This window comes from Portunus trituberculatus, chromosome 24, assembly GCF_017591435.1.
Source record: "Portunus trituberculatus isolate SZX2019 chromosome 24, ASM1759143v1, whole genome shotgun sequence".
NCBI classification, from domain to species: Eukaryota; Metazoa; Arthropoda; class Malacostraca; order Decapoda; family Portunidae; genus Portunus; species Portunus trituberculatus.
In genome coordinates this window covers 9,160,256-9,186,721 of record NC_059278.1, presented here as the reverse complement: position 1 = coordinate 9,186,721, position 26,466 = coordinate 9,160,256, and the positions used below count along the sequence as shown (strand labels likewise).

The 26,466-nt window shown below is 41.7% G+C and overlaps 1 protein-coding gene across 5 annotated transcripts in view; it reads left to right on the top strand.

Moving 5' to 3' along the window:
• The first annotated feature begins 845 nt into the window (after nt 1-845).
• The window catches only part of LOC123508088, a 51,301-nt gene continuing 25,680 nt past the window's right edge, over nt 846-26,466 (top strand). Inside the window, exons 1-4 of one of the 5 annotated variants that reach the window (XR_006675859.1) lie at nt 846-1,069; nt 17,089-17,193; nt 17,410-18,067; nt 21,955-22,071. Coding sequence is in view for 1 of the 5 variants with exons in the window: in XM_045261530.1 (XP_045117465.1) it covers nt 24,113-24,643 (531 nt within the window). In the remaining 4 variants the exon portion in view is untranslated. Of the gene's footprint in view, nt 1,070-11,856; nt 11,989-17,088; nt 17,194-17,409; nt 18,068-21,954; nt 22,072-22,977; nt 26,426-26,466 lie in introns of those variants that run through there. The other 4 variants (XR_006675860.1, XR_006675858.1, XR_006675861.1 and 1 more) reach the window with 4 other exon arrangements.

Here is a 26,466-nt window from a genome sequence, read left to right as displayed (position 1 = left end):
TTTTTTTTTTGTCCGCTACAGGAGCTGTCGATACTCCTACCTTAGTCCTTAGGACTTAGAGACGGGCAAGAACCGTTATTTTGGGAATCGGCGGTTCCGGCTCCGAGTGTCTACGGAATCGCGAGAACCGGTTCCGGAACCGGTACCCCATGACCTCCGGCTCCCTACCTCTTGAAGCTGTAGATTCTTTCCGGCGGTTCCGTAAAGTAAATCAGTGCTCAGCCCCGCGCGCAGCACCTACTACTCACGCCTGGAACCGTTAAGCGATCTCTTCCGGCACTGGAGCCGGTAAGAGATCGCTTAGCGGTTCTCTCTCTTGTAAATCAGAGAGCCGGTGCCGGCTCCCTTAGTCCTGGACGATTCTCGCGTGACGCTTACCACCAGGCTGGCTGTCAGGAAGCCGACTCCAGGGAGCGGCTGGGAGTAATATTGGTTTTAGGTAAAGGGGATGTTATACTCTTTTGCCGAAATATTTGTAAGTACTTATCTTTATTACATCGAAAAGTTCATATACGTGCTGATGAACAGCACGGGTTCCCCCCCTGAAAGCTTTGACTCGACTGAGGCGTCGGGGAGAGTGAAGGTATATATGTGGCCACTAAAATTGTGACGTCACGAGCTCGCGACCAATCATTTGCGCAGGAAATGATAAGCCGCATGATGGCAACATCCATGAAAGCCAATCACAGCCTTTTCTTGCCCACAGCCTCTCGGAAAGTCTCGAGGCGTTAGAGGTTCCATTGGCTTCCAAAGAACCGGTTCCACAAGCAGAGAACCGGTTCCCTAGTTCTCTCGACGGAATCGCCGGAACCGGTTCCGGAACCGGTTTCTGCCCGTCTCTACCTTAGGTGAAATCCTGAGCCACCTGTCATCAAGATCAAGATTTGCTGCGACCCAGGCCCAGCCCTTCTAATATATTCTATCATTCTTGAATCACTGGATAATGAAAGCTATGCCGTTATCACACTTTTCGTTTTCCTGCTACTCTAAGGACACTGGCTGTTGTGTCCTTCATCCTACGATATCATCACGTTCACTTACGCAGCGCCCTGAGAACTTCTTGGAAAAGGTAAGATATGGTGGATATTGTGGCATTGACGGGTTTTGTGGTGTGTTGTTTTTCGGTGCATTACGATGTTAAGAAGGGTAGGGAGATAGCTGTGTGGGTGAAATATTATAAATAATGGAAGTGAATAATTACGGGTAAGAGTTGGAATACACTGTCAAGGAGAGAAGTAGAAATCCTATTGTATATATTCGATAAATCCCATTCCCGAATATTTAGTAGGAAGTTATGTGTTGATTGATAGTGAATGTAACCTTTTAAACTAGGATGTCATATTTTAAATATTAATATTTGGTAATTCTTTACAATACATCCGTCCCCCTATTCTCTACCCACACCCCCGTAACCCCTCCAACAAGCTAGGGGGCCTGTGGAGAATCGGGGTTTTGGGGAGAAGCCAAAATAGGCGAAATATGGGGGTCGAAAAAATCTAAGGACAAAAACCGCCGTTTCCAAGGAAAAAATAATAATAATAATTTTCACTGAAATTATCCCTCCCCAGTTCCAGCAAGCTTGGGGGCCTGTGGGGAATCGGGGGTTTTAGGGGGGAGGTATATTTGAGTGATATATGGACTTTGAAAGATTTAGGGAAATTTCCCTAGATGTTTGAAAATATCCCTAAATATAGGGAAGTTTTACATAACCCTCCCCCCCTACAACACTAACCTAACCCTAGCCTAACCCTAACCTAATGTGACATAACCAAACCGGGGGGGGGTTGCTCCCCTCCGGACACTACAACACTAACCTAACCCTAACATAAACCTAACCTAACGACCTAACCTAACCCTAACAAACCTAACCTAACCAGGGGAGCTGTGCCCCCTGGGACACCCCCCTCCTACAACACTAACCTAACGTATCCTTGCTTTGGGGCAGCTTCCCTCCCCCCACACTGGTTCTTTTATACCTTCACACAATATGCCCTAGCTCTACCAATACCCCTCCTCACAATACCTTGGCTTAACAAAAGGATGAAGGTCCTTGCTGGTCCTCTTCTCGATTGTACACTGACTTGCATTGCAGGAGCGATGATTTCCCAGTAATTAAATTTGCAACCTTTACAACTAATGTCACTGGTGGCCATTTCTGAACTGCGCACACAGATGTCTTTGTGCACCTGTCTGCCCAGCTGTGCCCCACCTACGAATACATATAGCAAATTCCCATTGGCACAACTCTTGGTGTTAAGAGGTGGTGGCACGTCATTGGACAAAAGAACTATAGACACAATAAGAATCCTATTCAGCAGTTACCCACAAACCCCAGCTAGAAATAAATGCAAGTCAGTGTACTGCTCATTTCCGAGTGTGATGGAGCTCCGTGGGACTTACATTCTGTGCGGCATAGAATTCTTTTCGTCCCATTTATAGCCACCATAGACGCCACCAAAACTTTTGTGTTTACTACAAGCCAAAATAGTCCTCTACAAAATATGTGAATTTCGTTACTGTAAGTGACACGGACGTATTAGAAAGATTTTCTTAATATTTAGTAATCGTGTTATCATGCATTCTCTCTCTCTCTCTCTCTCTCTCTCTCTCTCTCTCTCTCTCTCTCTCTCTCTCTCTCTCTCTCTCTCTCTCTCTCTCTCTCTCTCTCTCTGGATAAGATGTAAAAGATGAAGGAGGTCCTGCCTGATGTAAGAGGTTGTTCTTGTTTTGCCTCTTATGGCCACTCAGGGCAGCACATTAGCACAGAACAAAATCTAATTGGATATTTCATTTACATTCTACACAATTTTTTAACAATATTCTAATTTTGACACCCATATTCAGGATTCTTAGTTGTGGAGCACAGCCTTGATGATAATAATCGTGCCTAACCTAATGGGGAGCTGCAGCACCCAGGATATCCTGGCTCAGTGCTCCCCTTTCTTTGTGTAAAATAATTGTATTTCAGATACCTTTTCTGGTTTCTTATGCGACTATCACTAGAGTGAACACAATAAGTGAACGTTAAAGTGGTACATGTGCAAGAAATGCGGGAATTAGTGCCAAAAATCAGGAATAATAGGTCACAGGTCACTGGTTGTTTCCAAAAATGGCCAACTACATGAAAAATGTAAGCAAAACCCTGACCATACAGCAATTTCCCACTACCACAGAGTCGGACAAATAAGTTTTCCCCTTGTGTTGTATGCCAAAATCATTGTTGGAGTGGGATTAAGTGCAATGACTGCTAAATGTGGTGACATTACACATGCACGAATCTCCCAATACACTGCATGGTCACCCTAAAAAAAAGCTGAAAACACATGTGCCACTCATGCACAAGAAATACATCTGCCGATTATGGAGACAGAAAGGAAGAAATTGAAGAAGACATGAGAAAGGAGTTAGGGGAAAACTTCACCAGGATAATTGATAAAAACTCCACACACAGCCACCAAGAACAGACAGATGATGGAGAAGTGAACACAGAGGCCAGCACAGGTTTAGGAAGCTCTCCTGAAGATATGAACCTCAGGTTGCTCCCTTCTAACCTGCCTTCCTCTCTCCCTCCCACCAAAGTGAACCCTACAAATGCAAGCTACGCAACTACAAATCAGCCTGATTCGACACCCATAGTGGAAGGTGTAGTACCAAACCTGCCAAGTTCAGAAATAGAAGCTGGCAAAAATAATACAAAAACCCAAAAATTCTTAAACTGCATGTATTATAAGAAAAATAACTGTTGATATGTGATTAACGGACATGGCTATAGTCAAAGTCACCCTAAACTTTGCCCTAAAGTGTTGAAACATGGCATGGATGCAAAGCTGGGATGCATACTTGGCAACCAATGCCAAAACTTCCACCCATACATCTGTTGAGGAATCTCTAAAACAGAAGTGCTTTAAGGAAAATTGTAAACATCCACATAAAAAACACACTGCGAAAAAAGGCCAGTGATGCCCCAGCCGTAAGCGCAGAAACATCACCAGCCAATTTGTCACAAATGGAATGGCACTAATGAATGTGTAATTTTAGCTGCTACTGCCAGCCCACCACCTGCACCCCATGACTCACCACGGGGCAGGCAGAACAAACATTTCTCATTTTTAGAATTCTTGATGCAGCAACTCATGGATATGGAAAGGAGGAATCAAAAGACAGTAGATCTCCTGGTAGATCGACTGGAGAGATTAAAGAGCAAAGACAGGGGATGCACCAGTGTGTGTCATTAGGCACCTTCTATTATGCTGACATCTGAGGTCTGTATCCAAAAACTGACCAAATAAAGATCCCAATGCTAGCAGAGATGGCCCAGCAGGAGAATGCTCTCTTCTTCTCCCTAATAGAAACTCGCATGAGAAATGACCATCTAAATTCAGAGTTATACATCAAAGATTATACAACATTCAGAGCAGACAGGTCAAGCAGTTCACATGGTGGGGTAGCAACATATATCAGGGATGACATAGCTTCATCAACAGAGGAATTAAAACTTTTCTCCAATGGGACCACAGAACTACTATCACTCTACCTCAGGAAAATTGGTCTTATTCTCATTACTGTGTATAGACCCCCAAATACCACAATGGAGGAGTTCATAAACATCTCTAAAATGATTAAGGAAATAATTTCAAACGTGGAATCATCAACGGAGGTCATTATCCTTGGAGACTTCAACCTCCCTTCTATAAAGTGGTCTAACATGAGCATTAAAGGGACAACACGGGAAGGAAAACAACAAGCCCTGGCACTAATTGAGGTGATGGAAAATGATCTCCTAATCCAGTGCATAGACATGCCAACAAGAGGAGACAACATCCTGGACCTGATAATTATGAATAGCAATGGCTTGATTCACTCACTAGAAGCAACAGACACTGTCATGTCAGACCATAAATTCATCACTGCACTTGCTAACATTGGCAGTCTATCCATTTCAAACAATTGTCCAAACAACATGTATACCAGGATTCTCTCATGGATTTCAACTTCTATGGTAAAAACATAAACTGGGACAAACTCAAATTAGAACTAAGTAAAGTGAACTGGAATACAGACCAGCAAGATCCAGATGAAATACTTAATAAGATGACCCAAAAATATCTTGGTCTGCAGAAAATATGTCCCAAGGAGAAAGGCTGCCACAAAGAAAAAAGATAGAGAATCCTGATGAGAAAACAAATAAAAACTCAGGAGGAAGGTGGCAGCCACTAAACATAACACTGTCCAAGATAAGATAAAGAGTCAAATTATAAAAACAGAAGAAAAGCTGAAACAATCATTAGCAAACCAGCAACTACACGATGAGAGACAGGCCATGAACAACATTAAGGGTAACCCTAAGTACAAGCAACCCCCGTTTAACGAAGGTTCACACAACAAAATTTCGCTACAACAAAGGTTTCATTTTACTACCATCTGCTCGTTTAACGAACACCAAACTCGCTTTAACGAAGTTTTATCCAGATAATTTTTTTCCAAATTTGAAAGCCCCACCATATCACGCAAGCTGACAGGCTTTTGAATACACCAGGAGCTGCTGGTACTAAGGCCTGCCTCAGGAAAAATCCTGGGACACCTATAGAATAAAGATCAAGATCAAGATCAAGCCTCTCGTGGACAACACGCAACACTCACTCCCCAGTCAAAACATAACAGCCTCAGCAGCAGCTTGTCTTCCCTAGCTCAACTTACCACCAAAACGCCCTGCAATTGGCCTAGTGTTCGTAAGAAGACCAGGAAGTCTCTTACTCTCCAAATGAAGCTAGATATTATTCACAGACATGAGAGAGGCCAGAAAACTATAGCAGTGCTGGCCACTATCTTGACTCCATATTATACTGTCTCTATTTTCAAGTCAGCAGACTCTATTAAGAAGGCTGGTGAGACCGTATCTTCCTTGCAAGCTAAAAGAACCACCTGAACTCGTGACTCTACAATGGATAAAATGGAAAGCCTTGTGGAAATGTGGTACATAAGTTTTGTATGCAGTACAATGATGCGCACTTTGTTTACATTCCACAGGTTGCCGGTTAGTGTCTTTCCCGTTTCACTCTTCCTCCCTTCATAAAGTTAAGATCATCAACATTATAAAGTTACATACATACATACATTAGTGTACATTATAATGACTTAAATTAAACTACCTAAATGTTTAACTTCATAATTCTTACTTTCATTAAACCTTTTACTGTACTATGATGCACTCTCACTTTGCTTACTCTCAATGGAAGTTCAAATCAGGGGTTAAACTTGTTATAATCGGTTCGCTTAACGAAGTTTCGCTTAACGAAGTGTTTTTCAGGAACGTAACCCCTTCGTTAAATGGGGGTTGCCTGTACTTCTTTGCTTATGCCAACAAAAAACTGAAGACAAGAGCATCCGTCGGCCCACTTAAAGATGGCACCGGAGACTTAACAGGAAACAATAAGGAAATGGCAAACATACTGAAAACACAGTATGAAAGTGTATTATCACACCAAGGGCCGGCGAAGTAGTAACAGATCTACATAGTTTTTTTTACACTTGTTCCTGAGGGGGGGCCCACAACTATCCACCATCACCACCTCAGAAGATGACATTATTAGAACCATTGAAGAGATTGCACCTGATGCAGCAACAGGCCCTGAGGGCTTGCATCCACAACATGCAAGAGAGAACTGGCCAAACTACTTCAACACCTCTGGCAAAAATCCTTAGAAATATGCATCATTCCACAGGCACTGAAAACTGGGATTATAACACCTATCCACAAAGGAGGCAGTAGAGGACTAGCAAGTCAGTACAGACCTGTGACACTGACCTCACGCATCATTAACATTGGTGAGAAAATTGTTAAGGTAAACATGATCAGGTTCTTTGAAAACAACATTTTCAACAATGGACAGCATGGCTTCAGGCAACACTGATCCTGCCTTTCACAGCTGTTGGTCCACTATGAAGGCATACTAGAAAATATAAGGAATGGAAATAATGTTGATGTAATATATTTACATTTTGCAAAGGCTGTTGATAAAGTTGATCATGACTTATTATTACACAAATTGAAAAGCCATGGCATCGGGGGAACCTCTTGGGAAGTCGATCCATAGTTTCCTCACAGGAAGGACTCAGCAGATGTCAGTCATGGGAACCCTATCTGAGCTCAGTCCAGTACAAAGCGGAGTACCACAAGGTTCTGTGCTTGGTCCCCTCCTTTTCATCATGTATGTAGGTGACATTGACCAAAAGCTGGAGCACTCTGAAGTCACCTCTGTAGCAGACAACATGAAAGGTGACAGAAGTCGAGGATGCACAGAAGCTACAAATGGACCTTGACATAATATTAACCTGGGTTGAAGAAAATAACATGGCACTGAATAGTGAAAAATTTGAACTGCTCAGATAAAGAGACGAGCATGAAATAATACAGGCAACAAATTACTCATCAAGGGACAGGTCATCAAGGAAGCTAACCATGTTAAAGATCTGGGGGTGCACATGAGTAATGATGCATCATTCACCTATCACTATAACAAGACAACAGATGAAGCAAGGAAGATGATTGGCCGGGTCCTCAGAACATTCCAAACCAGGGAACAAAAATGCATGTTGATCCTGTGGAAAACTATGGTCCTACCCAAATTAGAATATTGCTGTCAGCTTGGGTTTCCCTGATAAAATTCAAGATATAACCTCCTTTGAAATCCCTCAAAGAGCTTTTACTAGTAGAATCCAGGACGTACAACACTTAAACTACTGGAAAAGGCTGAAACACGCGACTCTACTTGCTGCAGAGGAGGGAAAGATACATAGTCATCTATGTCTGGAAAATTCTAGAGGGAAAAGCCCTCACCCACACCCCAGGAGAGGTCAGTTGTGTTATGTACAGGAAACGCGAAGCTCAGCAGCCAGAATGCGAACACTGGTACATAACATGTTAACCCACAAAGAACCCGCTTGTTCAACTGCATTCCAAAAGAACTCCAAAGTCTGACAAACATCACAGTGGAGTGCTTTAAGAGTAGACTGGACTAGTGTCTCAGTGGGATACCAGATGAACCTCCAACACCAGGATACCCTCACTCCCACCACAACACCCTCATAACCATAACACAAAGTCCAGGGTTAAGGATTGAGGAGGGTACTGGAGCCAGTGGAAGGCCACTTCAGCTGTGCCGCTAACAGGCAAAATCTGCCAAAGTATCCAAAGTAACCTCAACCTTCCATGGATACTAATCTCACACGTGCTAATTTAACCTAAAGTAACCTAGAATTATCTTACCTTTGCCATGCCCATCCTAAGCCAATCCAACCTAACCCTGACCCAACCTAGCCTAACCTAACCCAAGCTAACCCTTAAGTTAGCTTTCACTGTAACCACAGTACCGCCTTCTCTTTGTGTGTCCAACCTTGAAAGTTTTGTGCATCACCAAATACCCTATCCATCACAAAAATTACACTTCATTTGATACTTGGAATACTTCACATTAATTACTTGGAATAACACTGTGATTAAAAAAAATTTATGCAGTCATCTTTTTTATAATTTTTTTAATGCTGCCATACCTGGTCATACAAGCTCATACTTTCAAACATTAGAGTGAAAATCCATAAAGAGGGCAATAGAAATGAGGGAATAACAAAGTATAATTTGGAAGAAATTGAAGACAAACAGGTTTGTAAAGAATATGAAATAATAAGTGGAGGCTGATTTGAAGCACCACTCAGGGGAAGATATGGAACAGAGAAAGAGACATTCTCAAAAAAACAAGCAGGAAACTTGCTGGAAGAAGCCAGAAAAACTAAATGAAAGTAGAATATAGAAGAAATATTAGAAAAGATAGATGAAGGAAGAGCAGCAAAGAGAGAAAACATAAACCAAACACAGGAAAATATTGATATATGCATAAGACTGTGTCAAGAAACAGAAACTAAAGGGAAGCAAAAGAAAAATAGGCCATCACAAAATGTAGAAAATGTGAAGCGAGTTTCAAGAATGGAAAAGGAAGGAACTATTGTCAACAATAGAGGACATCACCAAAGAATGGAAGCCAGCTCAATTGTTCTGAAGGATAAAAGAGGAAAATTAACAATGAACAAAGAGAAGTGGAGAGATTATAGAAGACTCGTTTCCAAGAAATATTAAACTAAGATGAAGGAAGAGAGGAGACAGAAATGAGAGGAATAGGAAGAAATGTGCCAGAAATAAATTTGATACTTACTGGCAAAACAAAAAGAGCAATCAAAAGTATGCCCAATGGCAAAGCACCAGAAATTGGGGTGTCAAGTGAGTTACTGAGAGCTGGAGGAGACCAGGTAATTAGATGGCTAGTGTGAGCCATACAAAATATTCACCAAGGAGAGAACACACCACTGGACTGGACAAACAGTATCATCTGCCCAACACACAAAAAGGGGGATATAACAGAGAGAGAGGTAACTACAGATCAATAAGCCTTTTATAACAGCTACAAAATTTTAGCAAAAATCATACAAGAAAGAGGGAAGAACCGATACTTCTCTTCAGATGACACAATACATATATCACTATTCACTTCTCAGACCTATGCTAGAATGCTGTTCCCTGCCTTACACCAACATTGATAGTTTAGAACAACACCAAAGTGAGTAGATTCACCACAAACAATTAAACATTATTGCCTGGCATTACAACATACTTAAAGCAACAAATAAATATGGACTCCCTTCACATACACAGACAAACACACAAACTTAACACATGTTCAGTCTCAAGGTCACACAGACATTAGTTTATATAATATTTCCACAGCACAATCAACATATTTGCAACACAACCAGGCATACCAAACATATACCAGTACTGACGCATACAAGCGCTCCTGCCTTTCACACTCCACACAGGACTGGAGCAGACTACTCAACTTATTTTAGACAGTGGCACATTACACTTATCTCACTTTAAAAAAAGGAATAAGAAATAAAAGGATAAATAAATAGGAAAAAAAAATTGACTCATTCCTCTCCCTGCATACTGGCCTCTCCATTTCCACCACCAGCTACCAACTGAAATTTGCATGTGAAGCACTAACTCTAGTGTCTCATAACAAGCACAGCCAGTCTTCCATCTGCCACATATTAATTTCATAATGGTAAATAGTTCATGATTTTTCTAAATATAACCTGAAACACTGTGGTATTGTGTATTGCTGAAGTGTCCGTTGGGGGGAACAGGTCTGAAGTGTGTCAATGTTAGGGAAGAGAAAGTTAAGACAAGTGCTAGAAATAGAAACGTGATGGGTAAAGTGGGAAGATTGTGGGTTTGAGTTGTTGCCATGTGAAATTAATTTTGTTTATTACTATATTTATTTGTCAATTAGTTTTTTGTAGTGACTCTCCAATTAAATGTCGTGTTGTAACGGGTTGGTGATGGTCACTCTTCTGGTGTTTCCGTGATGTTTTTTGTAAATTTTATTTGTGTATTTATTATTTGGCATATATTTAATTTTACGTATTCAAATTTCCTCAAGGTAATTGTGTATTAGAATGGCTTACAAGGAGAACCTATATGAAAATTATTGATGTACATTGAATATTGTGCTTGGTATCTTAAGTTATTAGCATTTCAGTTACTTAGATTACATCTGCTTTCAGGGACATATTTGATACATGCTTGTTTTTATATTTACCTAATAGTATATTTTTTTCATTTTGTTTTGTAGTGATATTTGTAATGAAGGTTGATGGCTAAAATGTTATCTGGGAGCTTTAATTTTAAACAAGGGGAAAAATCATAATTATTGTTTTGATATTTAGCTATTGAAAGACCTTCAAACTGAATAACAAAATACTTTTTCCTTCATTTTCTTTTGTTCTTCTTCAGAAAATGGTTTTTTATCTATCTTCCTTATAACAACAGTTGCTAATATTCCTGTTACAGTGGAATTTCAGTTTACAAGCTTAACTCATTCCTGAAGGTCATTCATGAACCAAACCCATTTTCCCCATAGGTATCAATGTAAAATAGATTTATCCACTCCTAGATCCCAGGGTTGTGTTTGAGAGGACAAGTTGGCACTCACACTGGGGTACCTCCAGCACGCATTCTCAATCAAATGCTTTTATGTGCCTCTCGTGGAATAAACAAAGGATCATTGTTGCTGTAGTATTGGTGTCTGACTGACGGCAAGATGCCATGCGCTGATCTTCCTGATCATGTTTATCATGCATCACTAGCTGTCCTGGAGTAGATGAGGCACCTTTGTGTTGTGATCAGCTGATGACAAATATGGCGGCCCAAACAAACATCTTGCAGAATCTTGTGACTCCTTAGACTTGCCATACTAGCAAACCATCTTGGAAATAATTTTTCTTGCATCTCACAATTTGTAATAAAGTTCTTTTATTTTCTATTTTTCTTCATGTGGATTGAACAGTAGCATTATTTTCAAGATGCTTTGCTGGTATGGCTTTCTTTATTTCTATTGTAATATACTTCAGCTTCTTAATACTACTATCATTAGCACATTGCACTATCTTGGGAGATATAATGAGGGTCTATTCAATGAAAAAAACAAACAAAAGAGAACAACAGCAACACAAGAAACACTCTTTAAATAGCAAAACAGCAACACAAGAAACACTCTTTAAATATGGTACCATGAGAATAACTGATGCTCTGTGTGACGCCATCTCACGCCAAAGTCAGCAACTTTGTTTGTGGACCAAATGGTTCATCAACCAATTTTTTTCTTACACAGGTGAATTTGTAAACCAAGGTTCCACTGTACTACTCACTGCTTCTGTTACACCACTCCCACAACAATACTAATGCTACTGTTGGCCTGAGGGTAGTAAAAATTGTTTATTGTAAAAACTGTAACAAATTTATATTTCTTGCAAAATCAGAGAGATCCAGTGAGGCAAGGAGGGACCTCTGAGCAAATCTACCAAAATATCAGCTCCTTGAGAGACCCTGGGAAGGCAGGAATCAGGATGGTTGGCAAGAAGACACATTGAGTCAGTGTAAGGATTTATTTTATAGAGTAGGAAAATTTGAGTCTTCATGAGTATCACACTTGTAGATGAGCAGCCTTGGGTGATCTAACACAGTAGAAAGAAAACTCTGGACACCATTCACTAAGTTACAGTACAAGGTTACTCACTTTGTTCCAGGACTACTCTGAATTTGTACCTTGCCATTTTTATTAAGTTTGAAGGACAGGAAAAAAAAATATTGGTGGATTTAAGGTATATGAAATGAAATATACCATCATTTTAAAGATAGTGATAGAAGAGGTAGTGTGATAACCAAGATTGCAAGATGCTTTTTTTGCTAGAAGAAATGTACCATGTTTTTCAAGATTCAAGAAATGGGGGACAATAGAATTTACACTCCTCATTTGTGTGTGTGACCCAGATTGGAATATGCAGGAGTAGTGTGGACCCCTCATAAAAAGAAACATATAAGAAAATTGGAGAGACTACAAAAAATGGCTACAAGAATGATTCCAGAATTTGAAAGGATGACATATGAGGAGAGACTAAAGGCTATGGATCTACCAACCCTGGAACAAAGAAGGGAGAGAGGAGACCTGATACAAGTTTATAAATTGATCAACGGAATGAACCAAGTGGATAATGAGAAACTGATCCTGAGAGAAGAATATGACATCTGAAGCACAAGATCTCATAGTAAAAAGCTGAGAAAAGGAAGATGTCTGAGAGATGTTAAAAAATATAGTTTCCCGCAAAGATGTATTGAGACGTGGAACAGTTTAAATGAAGAAGTAGTGTCTGCAACGAGTGTGCATACTTTTAAAGTAAGATTGGATAAGTATAGATATGGAGACGGGGCCACATGAGCATATAGCCCAGGCCCTGTAAAACTACAACTAGGTAAATACAACTAGGTAAATACACACACACACACACACACACACACACACAGACTGGAAAAGAGCTAACATAGTCCCAATCTATAAATCAGGTAACAAGAGAGACCCATTGAACTATAGACCAGTGTCACTTACAAGTGTGGTAGCTAAGATGTGTGAGAGGGTGGTGAAGACTAGATGGACAGACTTCTTGGAGAAAAATGACATACTTTGTGAGTGTCAATTTGGTTTTAGGAAAGGGCGTTCATGCACGACAAACCTGATATGTTACTATTCGAGGGTGATAGATGTAATACAGGAAAGAGATGGTTGGGCTGATGGAATATATCTGGATTTAAAAGGCCTTTGATAAGGTACCACACCAGAGACTGATCTGGAAACTTGAAATGGTAGGAGGAGTGCATGGCAGTTTACTAAAATGGATGGAAGACTTTTTGGTAGGAAGAGAAATGAGAACAATAATTAAGGACAGACCATCAGAATGGGGATTGGTGGAGAGTGGAGTTCCACAGGGATCAGTGTTGGCACCAGTAATGTTCGCAGTCTACATAAATGACATGGTGGATGGGGTGTCCAGTTATGTGAGCCTATTTGCAGACGATGCAAAATTGTTACGAAAAGTGAGATGTGACAAAGATTGCGAACTACTCCAGGAAGACTTGGACAGAATATGGAAATGGAGCTGTACATGGCAAATGGAGTTCAACACGACAAAATGCAAGAAAATAGAGTTTGGCAAGAGTGAAAGAAGAATCAGGAGTATGTACAAGATAGGAAATGAAGACATAAAACCAGTCATGAAGAAAAGACCTTGGGGTGACAATTACCAATGACCTATCGCCAGAGAGACATATAAACAAAATAATTGGAGAAGTATTGAACTTATTGAGGAACATAAGAGTGGCGTTCAGATATCTAGATGAAGAAATGATGAAGAAAATAATTACTGCAATGATAAGACCGAGGCTTGAATATGCAACAATACAGTGGGCTCCGAACTTAAAGAAACACATAAGGAAACTAGAGAAAGTACAGAGGGCTGCAACAAAATGGTGCCTGACTTAAGAGATTTGACTTATGAAGACAGACTGAAAAGAATGCAACTTCCAACCCTGGAAAACAGAAGAGAAAGGGGAGACCTGATAGCAATATACAGAGTGATGATTGGCATGGAAAAATGGATAGGGAAGATCTGTGTATGTGGAATGGAAGAATGTCGAGAGGGCATGGGAAAAAACTAAAATGGCCACTTATAGGAGAGATGTGAAAAATATAGCTTCCCTCATAGAAGGGTGGAAGCATGGAATAGTTTAGACGTGGAAGTGGTCAACGCAAGGAATATTCATGATTTTAAGAAAAAGCTGGACATTAATAGATATGGAGACGGGACAACACGAGCATAGCTCTTTTCCCGTATGTTACAATTAGGTAAATACAATTAGGTAAATACACACACACACACACACACACACACACACACACACACACACACACACACACACACACACACACACACACACACACACACATTCACCGTCGTTACGTTTCATACATTATATTGTATAACGTGATGTGCCACAAGCAGCATATGTGTGTGTGTGTAATTCACCTCAGTTTCCTGCTGGTCACCCAGCCAGTCTTTCCCATTATGGAGCGAGCTCAGAGCTCATAGACTGATCTTTGGGTAGGACTGAGACTACATAACACACACCACAACCCCTCGAGTTACATCCCGTACCTATTTACTGCTAGGTGAACAGGGGCCACACATTAAGAGGCTTGCCCATTTGCCTCGCCGCTTTCCGGGACTCGAACCTGGCCCTCTCGATTGTGAGTCAAGCATGCTAACCACTACACTACGCTGTGTGTAGCATGGTACAATAACTTTTTGATAGGTAGACGCATAAGAACATTATTGGAATCACCAGCTGACTCAGTGACGTCATCCGGTCGTGTAAACAACTCCATATCTTCGAATGAGTGTACACGTGTGGCAGAATTTGATCTTGGATTGTATGTTTCATGTGCCTTAATATTAATTTCTTATTGTTAGTATGGGCAAAGCTAGACTTTGTGCAGTGTATGGATGCACACCTGCCAAGTCTAGTAATTTTAAATATTATAAATTCCCCAAGAGCAAGACCATCGCAAGACAGTGGCTCCAAAAATGCTATCGTGCTGACACAGTAAACGTAAATAATGCCATGATATGTGAGGAACATTTTAGTTCCATCCAAATTAAGCACAATTTGAAATATGAGTTATTAGGTTCCCCAGTTCCAAGGAGTTGGAGGATCTAAAACTGAGGCAGTCCCTGATCAAAATCTGCCATTTCGTGGACACGATAATGGAAGTGGCCTTTCTGCAGAAAATACAGGTAAGGAAACTTAGATTTACTGACTAAATCTGATCAGTTTCAACACTCCAAATTAGAAATTGTATAATCTGCTTATGTCTAATGAACGAAATTAGTTCTACTAGTAGCCTAGACCTAGTCCATAATTTACAGGCTATGCCAGCCTTACAGGCTACTGACTGTACCATGGTACAATAACTTTATGATGTCTCGTTATTGTACCATGGGTTTACACTCAAGAATAAAGTATCTATATGAAGTGTGAATAGTTTAGGGCCGATGCAAGCTAAAGGAATGGATTGCCACGTTTAAATAGCAGTATACATTCACGGTCCATTCATATTACATGCATTTCAATGGCTTACGGTCCCCACTGAAATGCATTTATTATGTGACAGCACCGTAAACAGAGCGTGACTGTCCCTGTATAGTGTGGATCGCCTTTAGACTCATACGTGCATTAGCCTTTAGCCTCTTGTAGTTTTATATGTAGAGAGAACAGTGAGGTGCTGAGGAAGACGACGAAGGTACATGAAAGCGAAGAGGATCAGAGGAAATTAATGTGCATTATGCAATTATGCATAATGTATATGGCTTGAAAAATCCACTAACAATGTTTTTGAGCCACATCTACTAGGCTATCTGACATGTCTTTATCCGTACAATATTTTGTCTATCGCTATGAAATATCATCAACATTCAATCATTAATGTGTATCATATTTAATTTTCAACTGCTTAACTAATGGATCATGAAAAGAAAAAAGTTTTATATTAATTATTCATGATTTATTGAGTAGCAGACTATCGCGATCAGAGCTGGCTAGGCGAGTGGATGACGTCACAGAAACAGCGTTTCAGAAGACTTACCAGTAGGGCTGTGAGTTCAAAACTCGTGCATCTACCTGTCTCGTTATTGTACCATGGTGTGTAGTGTGTGTGTGTCAGAGAGAAGAGGAGAAAGGGGTGAGATTAGACCTCATTTACTGACCCGCCAATCAGGAAAAGGTGTGGGAGGGGCTTATTTTGGGGGGTTCTGTTGTCTTACTGATAAACGAGTATAGTACATCGTGTGATCCTGTATTATACGCGTCGCGTACGTGTCTCCATTCTCCCCCTTGCTGAGCTAGGTTGACAACGCTCTTCAGCAGATGCCAAGAAGACCTCATCAGCGAGAGAAAAAAAAAGCGGAGTTGGAGTCGGAGTCGGGGTCGGACTTTTGAAAATCCGACTCCACATCCCTGGTTTTAATGTGATATCTGTTAGCTGTACAAGTAAATATGCATACAGAAGGATACAGAAAAAACACATGCTAAAGGAATTTGTTTAATTTTACATTAAGACAAGTATATAAACAATATGTACTGCTAAAAAGTAGAAAAATAAACACAGATGACATCACTACTGTGTCATTGCAGCATTCTGGCAAACTTACAACCTGCATCTACTGTTCTACTGTAGGGTAAGAATTGGAGTATGTTAAGGGTAGGGGTAAACCAGTTTATTGCTGTGATTGAATATGGTCAGCTGCTCTGTGTAAGCTCTTAGTGCTGTAAGGTGTTCCTGGTTCACAAGATGATCTCTATCTATCAGGTGCTGATGGGGATAAGAGTGAATGAGTGAGTGCATGGTACTTTACCTGAGACACCTTGTTTGGGATTACCTTTCTGTTTTATACTGTAGACAGACTGTTATTAATTATTTCTTATTCATTTTATTCTTATCTGATTTTAATAATATTTGCTTAACTAAATATCACTGTTATAAATCAAATAATCCTAAATTAACCTCACTTATAATTGTATATATCTAATAGTTTTCTTTTTTTCTGTAAAATAACCAACCAACTATTAATTATTCTTACTGTTTGCAGGAGTCAAGGACAGACAGCTACTTTACTCTACCTGATTCTTTGGCCAAGCTGAATACCCCAAGCTGTGCCATGATGGATGACAAGGATTGCTATAAGATGCTGGAGGTGGATAGTGGCAGCAGTCTTTTTCCCTTGTGATATAGCACAAGTCATGAAATATTTTTTTTTTTTTTTTCATAGGTATTTGACATAAGCTTGATCATATCTAAATTTAGCTTGATTTTATAAATAAAGCACAGGAATTTTTTTACTGAATAGTATAAATACTAATTATTTGTTGGATAACAAAAAACGTTGAGTAAAAAGGTAATTTTGTTGCAGGTATTAATGAAGTCACAGTTTCAAACAATTTCAAGAGGATGAGGAAAAGGAAACACTCAAGCTGGGAAGTGAAGTTATGAAGCAAAGCTAGCTTCTTTACTGTGTCCACCCTGCGTGCCAGTGTGTGCTGAAGTCTTGAAAGCTGCCGGACTCAGGGTGAGGTGTGGCATCAAGGATTTCTCTTGGGAGTCTGAGCATGGTGCTGTAAACTAACTCAGGAGAGTTGTTGTGTAGATCTGTATTCAATGAGGATGAGGTAAAGAGAGTGCAACCAATTTTTCTCATTGGGTTGGTTTACAAGAAAGACTTGAGTTGGCATTGAAAGTACTTGACTGTGCCATTAGTAGCTGGAGGTCCTGATACCAAGGAAAGTCATCACTACCATGAATGTCATCACTACCCACTATTACCTTTGTGCCTTAGGGAGGGAAAGGGAATTCCGTTATAGTCTGGATCCATTAGCACTGAGCAGTGATTGATGAGCTGCTGCTTAAATATAATTTTCTGTAGGTAGTTGAAACTAATCTTCTTGTTTGAGGAAATGGAGCCTCAGCTAAAAAGGAGAACAAGGCATAGCCTTGCACTGCCTGTGCTCACACAAGTTCTGGCATTGAGGCTGTTTGCAAGTGGTTCTTTTCAGACATCATTAAAGACACAGGTTAGTGAGATATCTATGTTTATTGGTCTTCCATGTAGTTTTGATAAAGAATAATTTCCTTAGCCTTACTAGTACAGGCAACCCCCGTTTAACGAAGGTTCACACAACGAAATTTCGCTACAACGAAGGTTTCATTTTACTACCATCTGCTCGTTTAACGAACACTAAACTCGCTTTAACGAAGTTTTATCCAGGTAATTTTTTTCCAAATTTGAAAGCCCCACCATATCACGCAAGCTAACAGGCTTTTGAATACACCAGGAGCTGCTGGTACTAAGGCCTGCCTCAGGAAAAAATCCTGGGACACCTACAGAATAAAGATCAAGATCAAGATCAAGCCTCTCGTGGACAACACGCGCAGCACTCACTCCCCAGTCAATACATAACTGCCTCAGCAGCAGCTTGTCTTCCCTAGCTCAACTTACCACGAAAACGCCCTGCAATTGGCCTAGTGTTCGTAAGAAGACCAGGAAGTCTCTTACTCTCCAAGTGAAGCTAGATATTATTCACAGACACGAGAGGCCAGAAAACTATAGCAGTGCTGGCCACCATCTTGACTCCATATTATACTGTCTCTATTTTAAAGTCAGCAGACTCTATTAGGAAGGCTGGTGAGACCGTATCTTCCTTGCAAGCTAAAAGAACCACCTGAACTCGTGACTCTTCAATGGATAAAATGGAAAGCCTTGTGGAAATGTGGTACATAAGTTTTGTATGCAGTACAATGATGCGCACTTTGTTTGCATTCCACAGGTTGCCGGTTAGTGTCTTTCCCGTTTCACTCTTCCTCCTTTCATAAGGTTAACCCCTTCAATACGGTGATGCCTATGTGGGTGTCATGAAGCCCCAGTAGTAAATACGGTGATGCCTACGTAGACGTCATATTTCTTTTCTGAGCTTTTTTCAGTTCAGTTGTCCCGTATAGTGTGTTGGATACCAACTACACACACCATATGCTGTCCTTGAAATCCTAGTGCTCCTCCCACCATCCTTGTCTCCACCAATCACTAAAGATAAGCTACATGTGTCCCGCCTTGTGTCTAAAATTACCCAATGGCATAGACTGTTCCCATCTCTCTCTCTCTCTCTCTCTCTCTCTCTCTCTCTCTCTCTCTCTCTCTCTCTCTCTCTCTCTCTCTCTCTCTCTCTCTCTCTCTCTCTCTCTCTCTCTCTCTCTCTCTCTCTCTCCATCTCCCTTTCCTCTCTCCATCTCCCTTTCCTCCTCCATCTCCCTTCCCTCCCTCCCCTCTCCCTCTCAAAGATAAGTTACATGCGTCCACACTTGTAACATTCACACACACACACACACACACACACACACACACACACACACATTCTCTCTCTCTCTCTCTCTCTCTCTCTCTCTCTCTCTCTCTCTCTCTCTCTCTCTCTCTCTCTCTCTCTCTCTCTCTCTCTCTCTCTGAGAGAAGCGTCCACTTTCCTCTTCGAAGGCGATATAGTGACTAAAAAATAGCAGCATAATACACAAAGACGACAAGTATGACAAGCTTGCACGAGTTTCCAGTCCTCGGGCGCACGGCACTACCACCTGTATATCATACAGGCAGGCTTTTTTAACATCCGGCATGAAGGGGTTAAGATCATCAACATTATAAAGTTACGTACATACATACATTGGTGTACATTATAATGACAAATTAAACTACCTAAATGTTTAACTTCATAATTTTTACTTTCATTAAACCTTTTACTGTAGTATGATGCACTCTCGCTTTGCTTACTCTCAATGGAAGTTCAAATCAGGGGTTAAACTTGTTGTAATCGGTTCGCTTAACGAAGTGTTTTTTAGGAATGTAACCCCTTCGTTAAACGAGTGTTGCCTGTAGTTTATTCTCTTACATTATTTTGCATATATATACCTTCACATTCATCTAAAATGGAAATACGTACATGGTGGGGGAGAAATGCCCTCAGATTCCTCGGGGTTCGGTTTAGAGGACACTTTGCCTTTTTTAGAAACTCTTTTTAACCTGTTCACTCTGGGCAATAGAAAATGGCTCCCTGTACAATATCTGGGCTGGGATGTGGTGGAGGGATACCTGATTCGGACAGCTAACGGGCGTGCTCTCTCTCTCTCTCTCTCTCTCTCTCTCTCTCTCTCTCTCTCTCTCTCTCTCTCTCTCTCTCTCTCTCTCTCTCTCTCTCTCTCTCTCTCTCTCTCTCTGGAAATAAATAATGATAATAGTAAGTTATTTTTCATATTAGCTATGTATATTAAGAAATAAACCCACACAAATTTTAGAGAAAAGAATAATGGTTTGCCTGCTCTTGATCATTTTCTGAAGATGACAAATGACAGAAAATGTTTATTTTTATGGTACACTAATCTATTGGCTACATAGAAAAAATAATAAATAAAATAGAATTATTGCCAGCAGGGCACATCGGTACTTGTACTGGTATAAGTGAATCATACACCTTTGTAAAAATTATGAAGGTCAAGTAAGCCATCATATCACTTAACAACATTATACCATATATGACGTGAAATCCATCCCGCTCAAGGCCAAACACAAAATCAACTCTTAGTTTGCCTCAGTCAGTAGTAGAGTTGGGTCTTGCTGTCCTGTTCTGTGACAGGCCTCTAGATTTACATGACTTGGGTGGTTAGTAGTGCTTTATTTTGCTATACTATGTCAAAATCTAAGGATTTAATGAGTGACAATTGCTCAAATCTAAAGAAAGGAGGCCATACGTTTACCAAAACTTACAATTTGATTGGCATGGGGTGAATGAGTATGAAGTACAGATGCAAATTTTGTGAAGGAAGAAGTGATCAAATACCACAGAAGAAACCTCACTCTGGCAGACCATGCAAGGTCTCAAATGGTGCAAGAAACATGCTGTATTTGTAGCTGCTGACTCTACTGTTCATTTCAGTATGTTCGTAGCATGATTTGAGATCTTGCATGGTGTGCCAGAGCAAGGTTTCTTATGTGGTATTTGATAATTTCCTCCTTCATGAAATTTGCTTATGTACTTCGCACTTGTTTGCCCCACCCTAGTGAAATTGCAAATTTCGTTAATTGCATGGCCTCCTTTCTTCAGACCAATTATTATCTGAGCAATTTTCTCACTCATTAAATCCTTAGATTTTGACATAATGTAGCAAATAAACCACTACTAACCACCCAAGTCAGGTAAATCCAGAGGCCTATCACAGAAGAGGACAGCACAGATGACCTCACTCTACTGCTGCCAGAGGCAAACTCAGAGTTGACTTTGTATTTGGCCTTGAGTGGGAAAGACTCCACAACATCACAGAATGGTCACAGATTTTTGTCTAATTTTGCTTCGTCCTCATAAACACCTTTCTTTTTTTCATCACAAATACGTGACCATGTATCCACATAGTCGTATATTTTTTTTATCTAGTAATGTATATATTTTGTTTATAAACAAAGAATCCTCTCTTTTAGCATAAAATCTCACTTTTACTTAAGTATAAACTCATGAAGTGTGCCAAATAACAAATTCATCACATACTCCTGCACAATTGGTGCATGAAATGTGCCATCCCATTTGGTGTATGAAGTGTGTTATGCCAATTCCTACTGATGTGTGTTCTTGTAATTTTTTATTTAATTGACAGGAAATATCAATATCATCAATATCATGGAGATTACATTTATGTAAACAAAGTACATTCATGAATGTTATAATGAAGGAAATATACACATGTTTTTATATACAATAATGTTTTGATAATCCTTAAGGTTTGAGCCAGTTTTGGAACATCAAAATGCTCTATGTCAAATTACTGGGCTATTCATTTCATATAATATGAACTTTAGAGAAATGGAAGGTTTAACTTCCAACCTCTAGACCTGTCAGTCCCCAACTAAAGTTTGTTTAACAATGTACAGCTTCCAATGAGGAACTGCCACAGGCTGATGTGGAGTGAGCTGCCGTGCAGAAAGGTCGGCATGCTCCAGGCAGAGAAGTTCAGCAGGAAATCATACAAAATTTCTTCCACTATTGAGGTAAGAGATTGGTTTCATTTTTGTGTTTCTAATGAGTGAAAGATTATTTCTTCATGTATGTTATGCATGCTTTTATTTATCTCTAAATGAAATAGCTCTCAAATATTATGTATCAATAACAACAACAGGTTAAAGATATGGTGTATATTTATTTGCTTAATTAAAAGAAGTAAACCTTTCATAAAACGAGCAGTAAATAAAAGGAGGTCTTTAGTATTTTTTTTCTTTTTCTATGTTATAACCTATAGCACCTGCAGGTATAGGTGAAGAATATGGGAAGCATTCTCCAACTTCCACCTATTAGTGGCACAGGCAATTTTATTTGTAGTGGTACCCATATTAGGGCCCATGTCACCACTCAAGTGCATCTTTGGTGTAAGATATTACACCTCCACCTAGAACCTGGGTATCATGGTGACATGTAGGTAACTTTAAACCACTCGACAAATGATATAATTTCAAGACGGCACGTGGTGGGATGCAAACCTATGCATGGACATCTGCCCAATCCATGCTCACCACCTTATCCACTACTCCGTCTCCCTTAAAGTATAAGAACACAAGAACGTGAGAAAATGAGGGAAGCTGTTACAGGGTGTCAGGCCACACATGACAATCCTTGTATGAGCAAAGATACATAATTCCATCTATAAATTTATCTTATCTTCTTTTAAAGCTCCCTATTCACTTACTAACAACAGCATTACTGAGTCTCTTCCATTCATCAACCAGTCTGTTACAGAACCAGTTCCTTTCCATTTCTTTCCCGAACATGAATTTTTCAAGCTTAATTCCTTCAACATGAGGACACATATTTTGCATACCCATAGCACTTGTGACATATCTGAAGATGTGCATACTGTGCCATGGCTACATTCTGCTAAAGTGATGTTTTTTTTCAGAGAGAGAGAGAGAGAGAGAGAGAGAGAGAGAGAGAGAGAGAGAGAGAGAGAGAGGTGCAACAAATTGCCTCTTCTCCAGTCCCTTCCAGTCAAGCCTGCAGTGCCCTGTCCAGCAAGATAGACAGCAACTGGCAGGAAGTGTGCACCTCGCATCCAAAACCATTAAGGAAAGTGACCAACGACACCTCACCTCTGCTTAACAACATCCCTGACCTCACCCACACCCGCCAACCACCGCCACTAATCCAACTCTCCTGACCTACCACCACCACCACCACCACTACTGCTGCTGCTGCTGTTGCTACTGACTGCACCAACCCCATTTCCCATCGCCGGGCCGTCATTAATGCCTCCACACTACCAACTTGGCCACCCACATAGCAGACTTGTACAAAAACTTCACCACCAGACACAATGATAACAGGAGATAGGCCTACAGTAACCTAGTATCGCTGCCTTTCTTTGGATGCTGCTGTCAACAAGGATGCACGGCAGGTCACTGTCCAGTTGTTGTATGTGATTACTGTGGCTGTTGACCAATGCCAAACACACCAGGCTGAGGAATCCAGGAGGCTTAAATGTACCTACTGTCTATGACGAGGACACGAGGAGAGTTGCTGCTACACATGCACAAGCGAAGAACGGCAAGAGCGGCTCTTCCAAGCCTTACTGTCTGAACACCTCCAGCCAGCCACCCCCTAGCTGGCCACTCCCCAGCCTGCAGCTTACTGAGCTTACCTGACTAGAGCCACACACCCGGCCTGGACTCATCACCCCCATCCTGCCCCACTACTGCTATGTTAGAAAAATGACCGCCACCATCCTCACCATCCTGACGACCTACGTTCGTGGCTTCAGGACCAATGTTAGAGAGCTGACACGCACCGCTCTTTAGCAATGCGCTGACATAGTGGTGGCGGTAGATACCTTCCTGGATGACAGCTGTGGTACCTCATGCGACAGAATTACTGGTTACTCCCACTGGACAAGGCATGACTGACATGGGCAGGGAGGTGGTTTAGCTCTAGGTCATTGTGAGGGACTTCAAATCGACGTCCTGACAGTAAACACACTAAAAGAGCTAGAAAGAATGTTCTTGTGTCATCCTTGAGGATAGGAATGCCCTGCTACTGTGTGTCATGTACCGACCTCAGTGGCAGGGGAGTGAGCCGCTAACCTATCTCACGAATCTCCTGGACGGCATCATGGCAGCCCACAACTGTCAGAACATTGCCATAGTAGGAAACCTCAACCAGCACCTTATCATGAGGCCTTTTACAGAGCTGATAGTGGTGCAGGGACTACGTAACCATGTAGACTTCCCTACACATCAGCATGGAGGCTCCTTGGACCCTGTGCTGACGGACTTGGCAGGTGACAGTGTACAGTGCTGCCCACTGGACGTCATGGCTACCTTCGACCACCTCGCTATCCTCTCCACCTTTATCCATGCCCCAGCACGTGAGGAGAAGCATCACAGGACCATCTGGCTCTGGAATTGTACTGACTGGGATGTTGCAAGACGTGCCCTGAGCGAATACCTTTGGGACTCAGTGTTAATTTGCGAGCTGCACCATGACATCCGCTCCTTCACCACCATCCTCCTCAACCTACAGCAGCATCACGTACCACACAGGTCCTATACAACGAGCCCTAAGGACCAGCCCTAGTTTGGGTATCATTGTCAGGTTGCTGGTGAGCAAAAGTACAGTGCATGGCAGTGGTACAAGAGGCACCCGAGCCAGAGGAACAAAGCTATGTACCAAGCTACTTGCAAAGCCATGATACGAACAGCGAAATGGGCAAAAACAAAATGGGAGGAGAACAACAGGAGGATGCTGTCTTCCAACCAGCTGGACCCAAAGCGTTGGTGGAGTTTGGTGAAAGAGAACTAGGGTGTTACCTTCAATGAATGCTTACTGGCTCTCACAAATTTCGGTGGGGATCTGGCTGTCACCAGCCAGGAAAAAGCTGACATCCTTGCCCAGGTGTTCAGCAAAAAGATGAGGACATCAGAATACCTGACAGGCAGCCAACACCTCTTCCATGTCTTGTTCCCACAAGTATGGAAACTGTGGTAATTTCACATCACGCTGTCAGAAGGCACCTGAAGGGCATTAACATCAGGAAGACTCCAGATCCTGATGGTATCAGTCCTTATCTTAAAAATGTGTGGATGAGCTCACCACACCCCTTATCAACATCATCTGCCAGTGCCTAGTGTCCACGGTGTGGCCATCTCCATGGAAGAAGGTAAGGGTCACACCTGTACATGAAAAAAAGGGAAAGATTGGTGCTGAAAAACTACTGACCCATCTCTCTCCTCTCAGTGGTCAGTAAAACATTCAAGATGACCATCGGTGAGCAAGTGATGAGGTTCCTTGATGAACACCATCTTCAGTCACCGAGGCAGTTTGGGTTCAGGAAAGGACGCTCCACTTCCGACCTGCTCCTCCTCCTATCACAGTCCTGGCACAATGCTCTGGATGCTGGACGGGCCTCACTTGTGCCTTCGACACCGTGTGGCACTAGGGGATGAAAGCCAAGCTCAAGCAGCTTGGCATTTCCAGGGATCTGCTGCACCTATTCTCCAGCTACCTGAGGCTTCTGTTTCACAAGGACCCATATTGTGGAACATTTATTTCAATGACCTCCTGCAAAGCAGCCCCTCAGCTAGTGCATACCTTGACATGGACCTATGAGAGGGAGGAGGCACAGGTCATGGTACAGTCTGCCAACACACTGTTGCGTGACATCATGGCCTGGGGTGACCGGTGGCAAATAAAGTTTGCCTTACAAGACTCAGGCCATGGTGATACCACGCTCTCCCCAAGGACATGTGTGATCTGTGTGGGAGGCTGGTGGTGGGAGGCAACACCATCCCACTTCAAGACAGCATCGACATCCTTGGTGTGGAGGTGAACTCACAGCTGCTCTTCAACTGCCACCTTGAGAATGTGGCTTGAAAAGCGATGCAGAAGGTGTCCTTACTGCATTGTTTGCGGCACCTTGACGCAAAGAGCCTCCTAACCCTGTACAAGGATCTGGTCAGGCCCATCATGAAATATGTGCCACTCACACGGATGTCCAGTGCCCTCTGCCACCTCAACCTGCTGGACAAAGTGCAGAGAAGAGCAGAGCGCCTCATCAGGGGTGCCTGACACCTGTACCCTCCCCCCAGCAACCATGGCAGCAGCAACAACAGATGAGTGCTAAGAGACACACTGGAGCATTACTGACTGTGCTACACAAGGCACAAATCTATAACGTGCCTCACCTAGCAGACCTGAGAGCCACCTGGAGGAGATTGGAGTGTTGCACGAGAACGGTGCAGAGCAACGGACTGCTCTTGGAGGTGCCATGGTCTTGCTCCAGCTCCCACCAATGGACTTTCTCCTCCGCCACTGCTGCGTGGTGGACGTAAGACCTCTCTGTCCACACAGCAGATGAAGGTGATCACACAGGTGGTTTCATCTCCATCCATATTAGATAT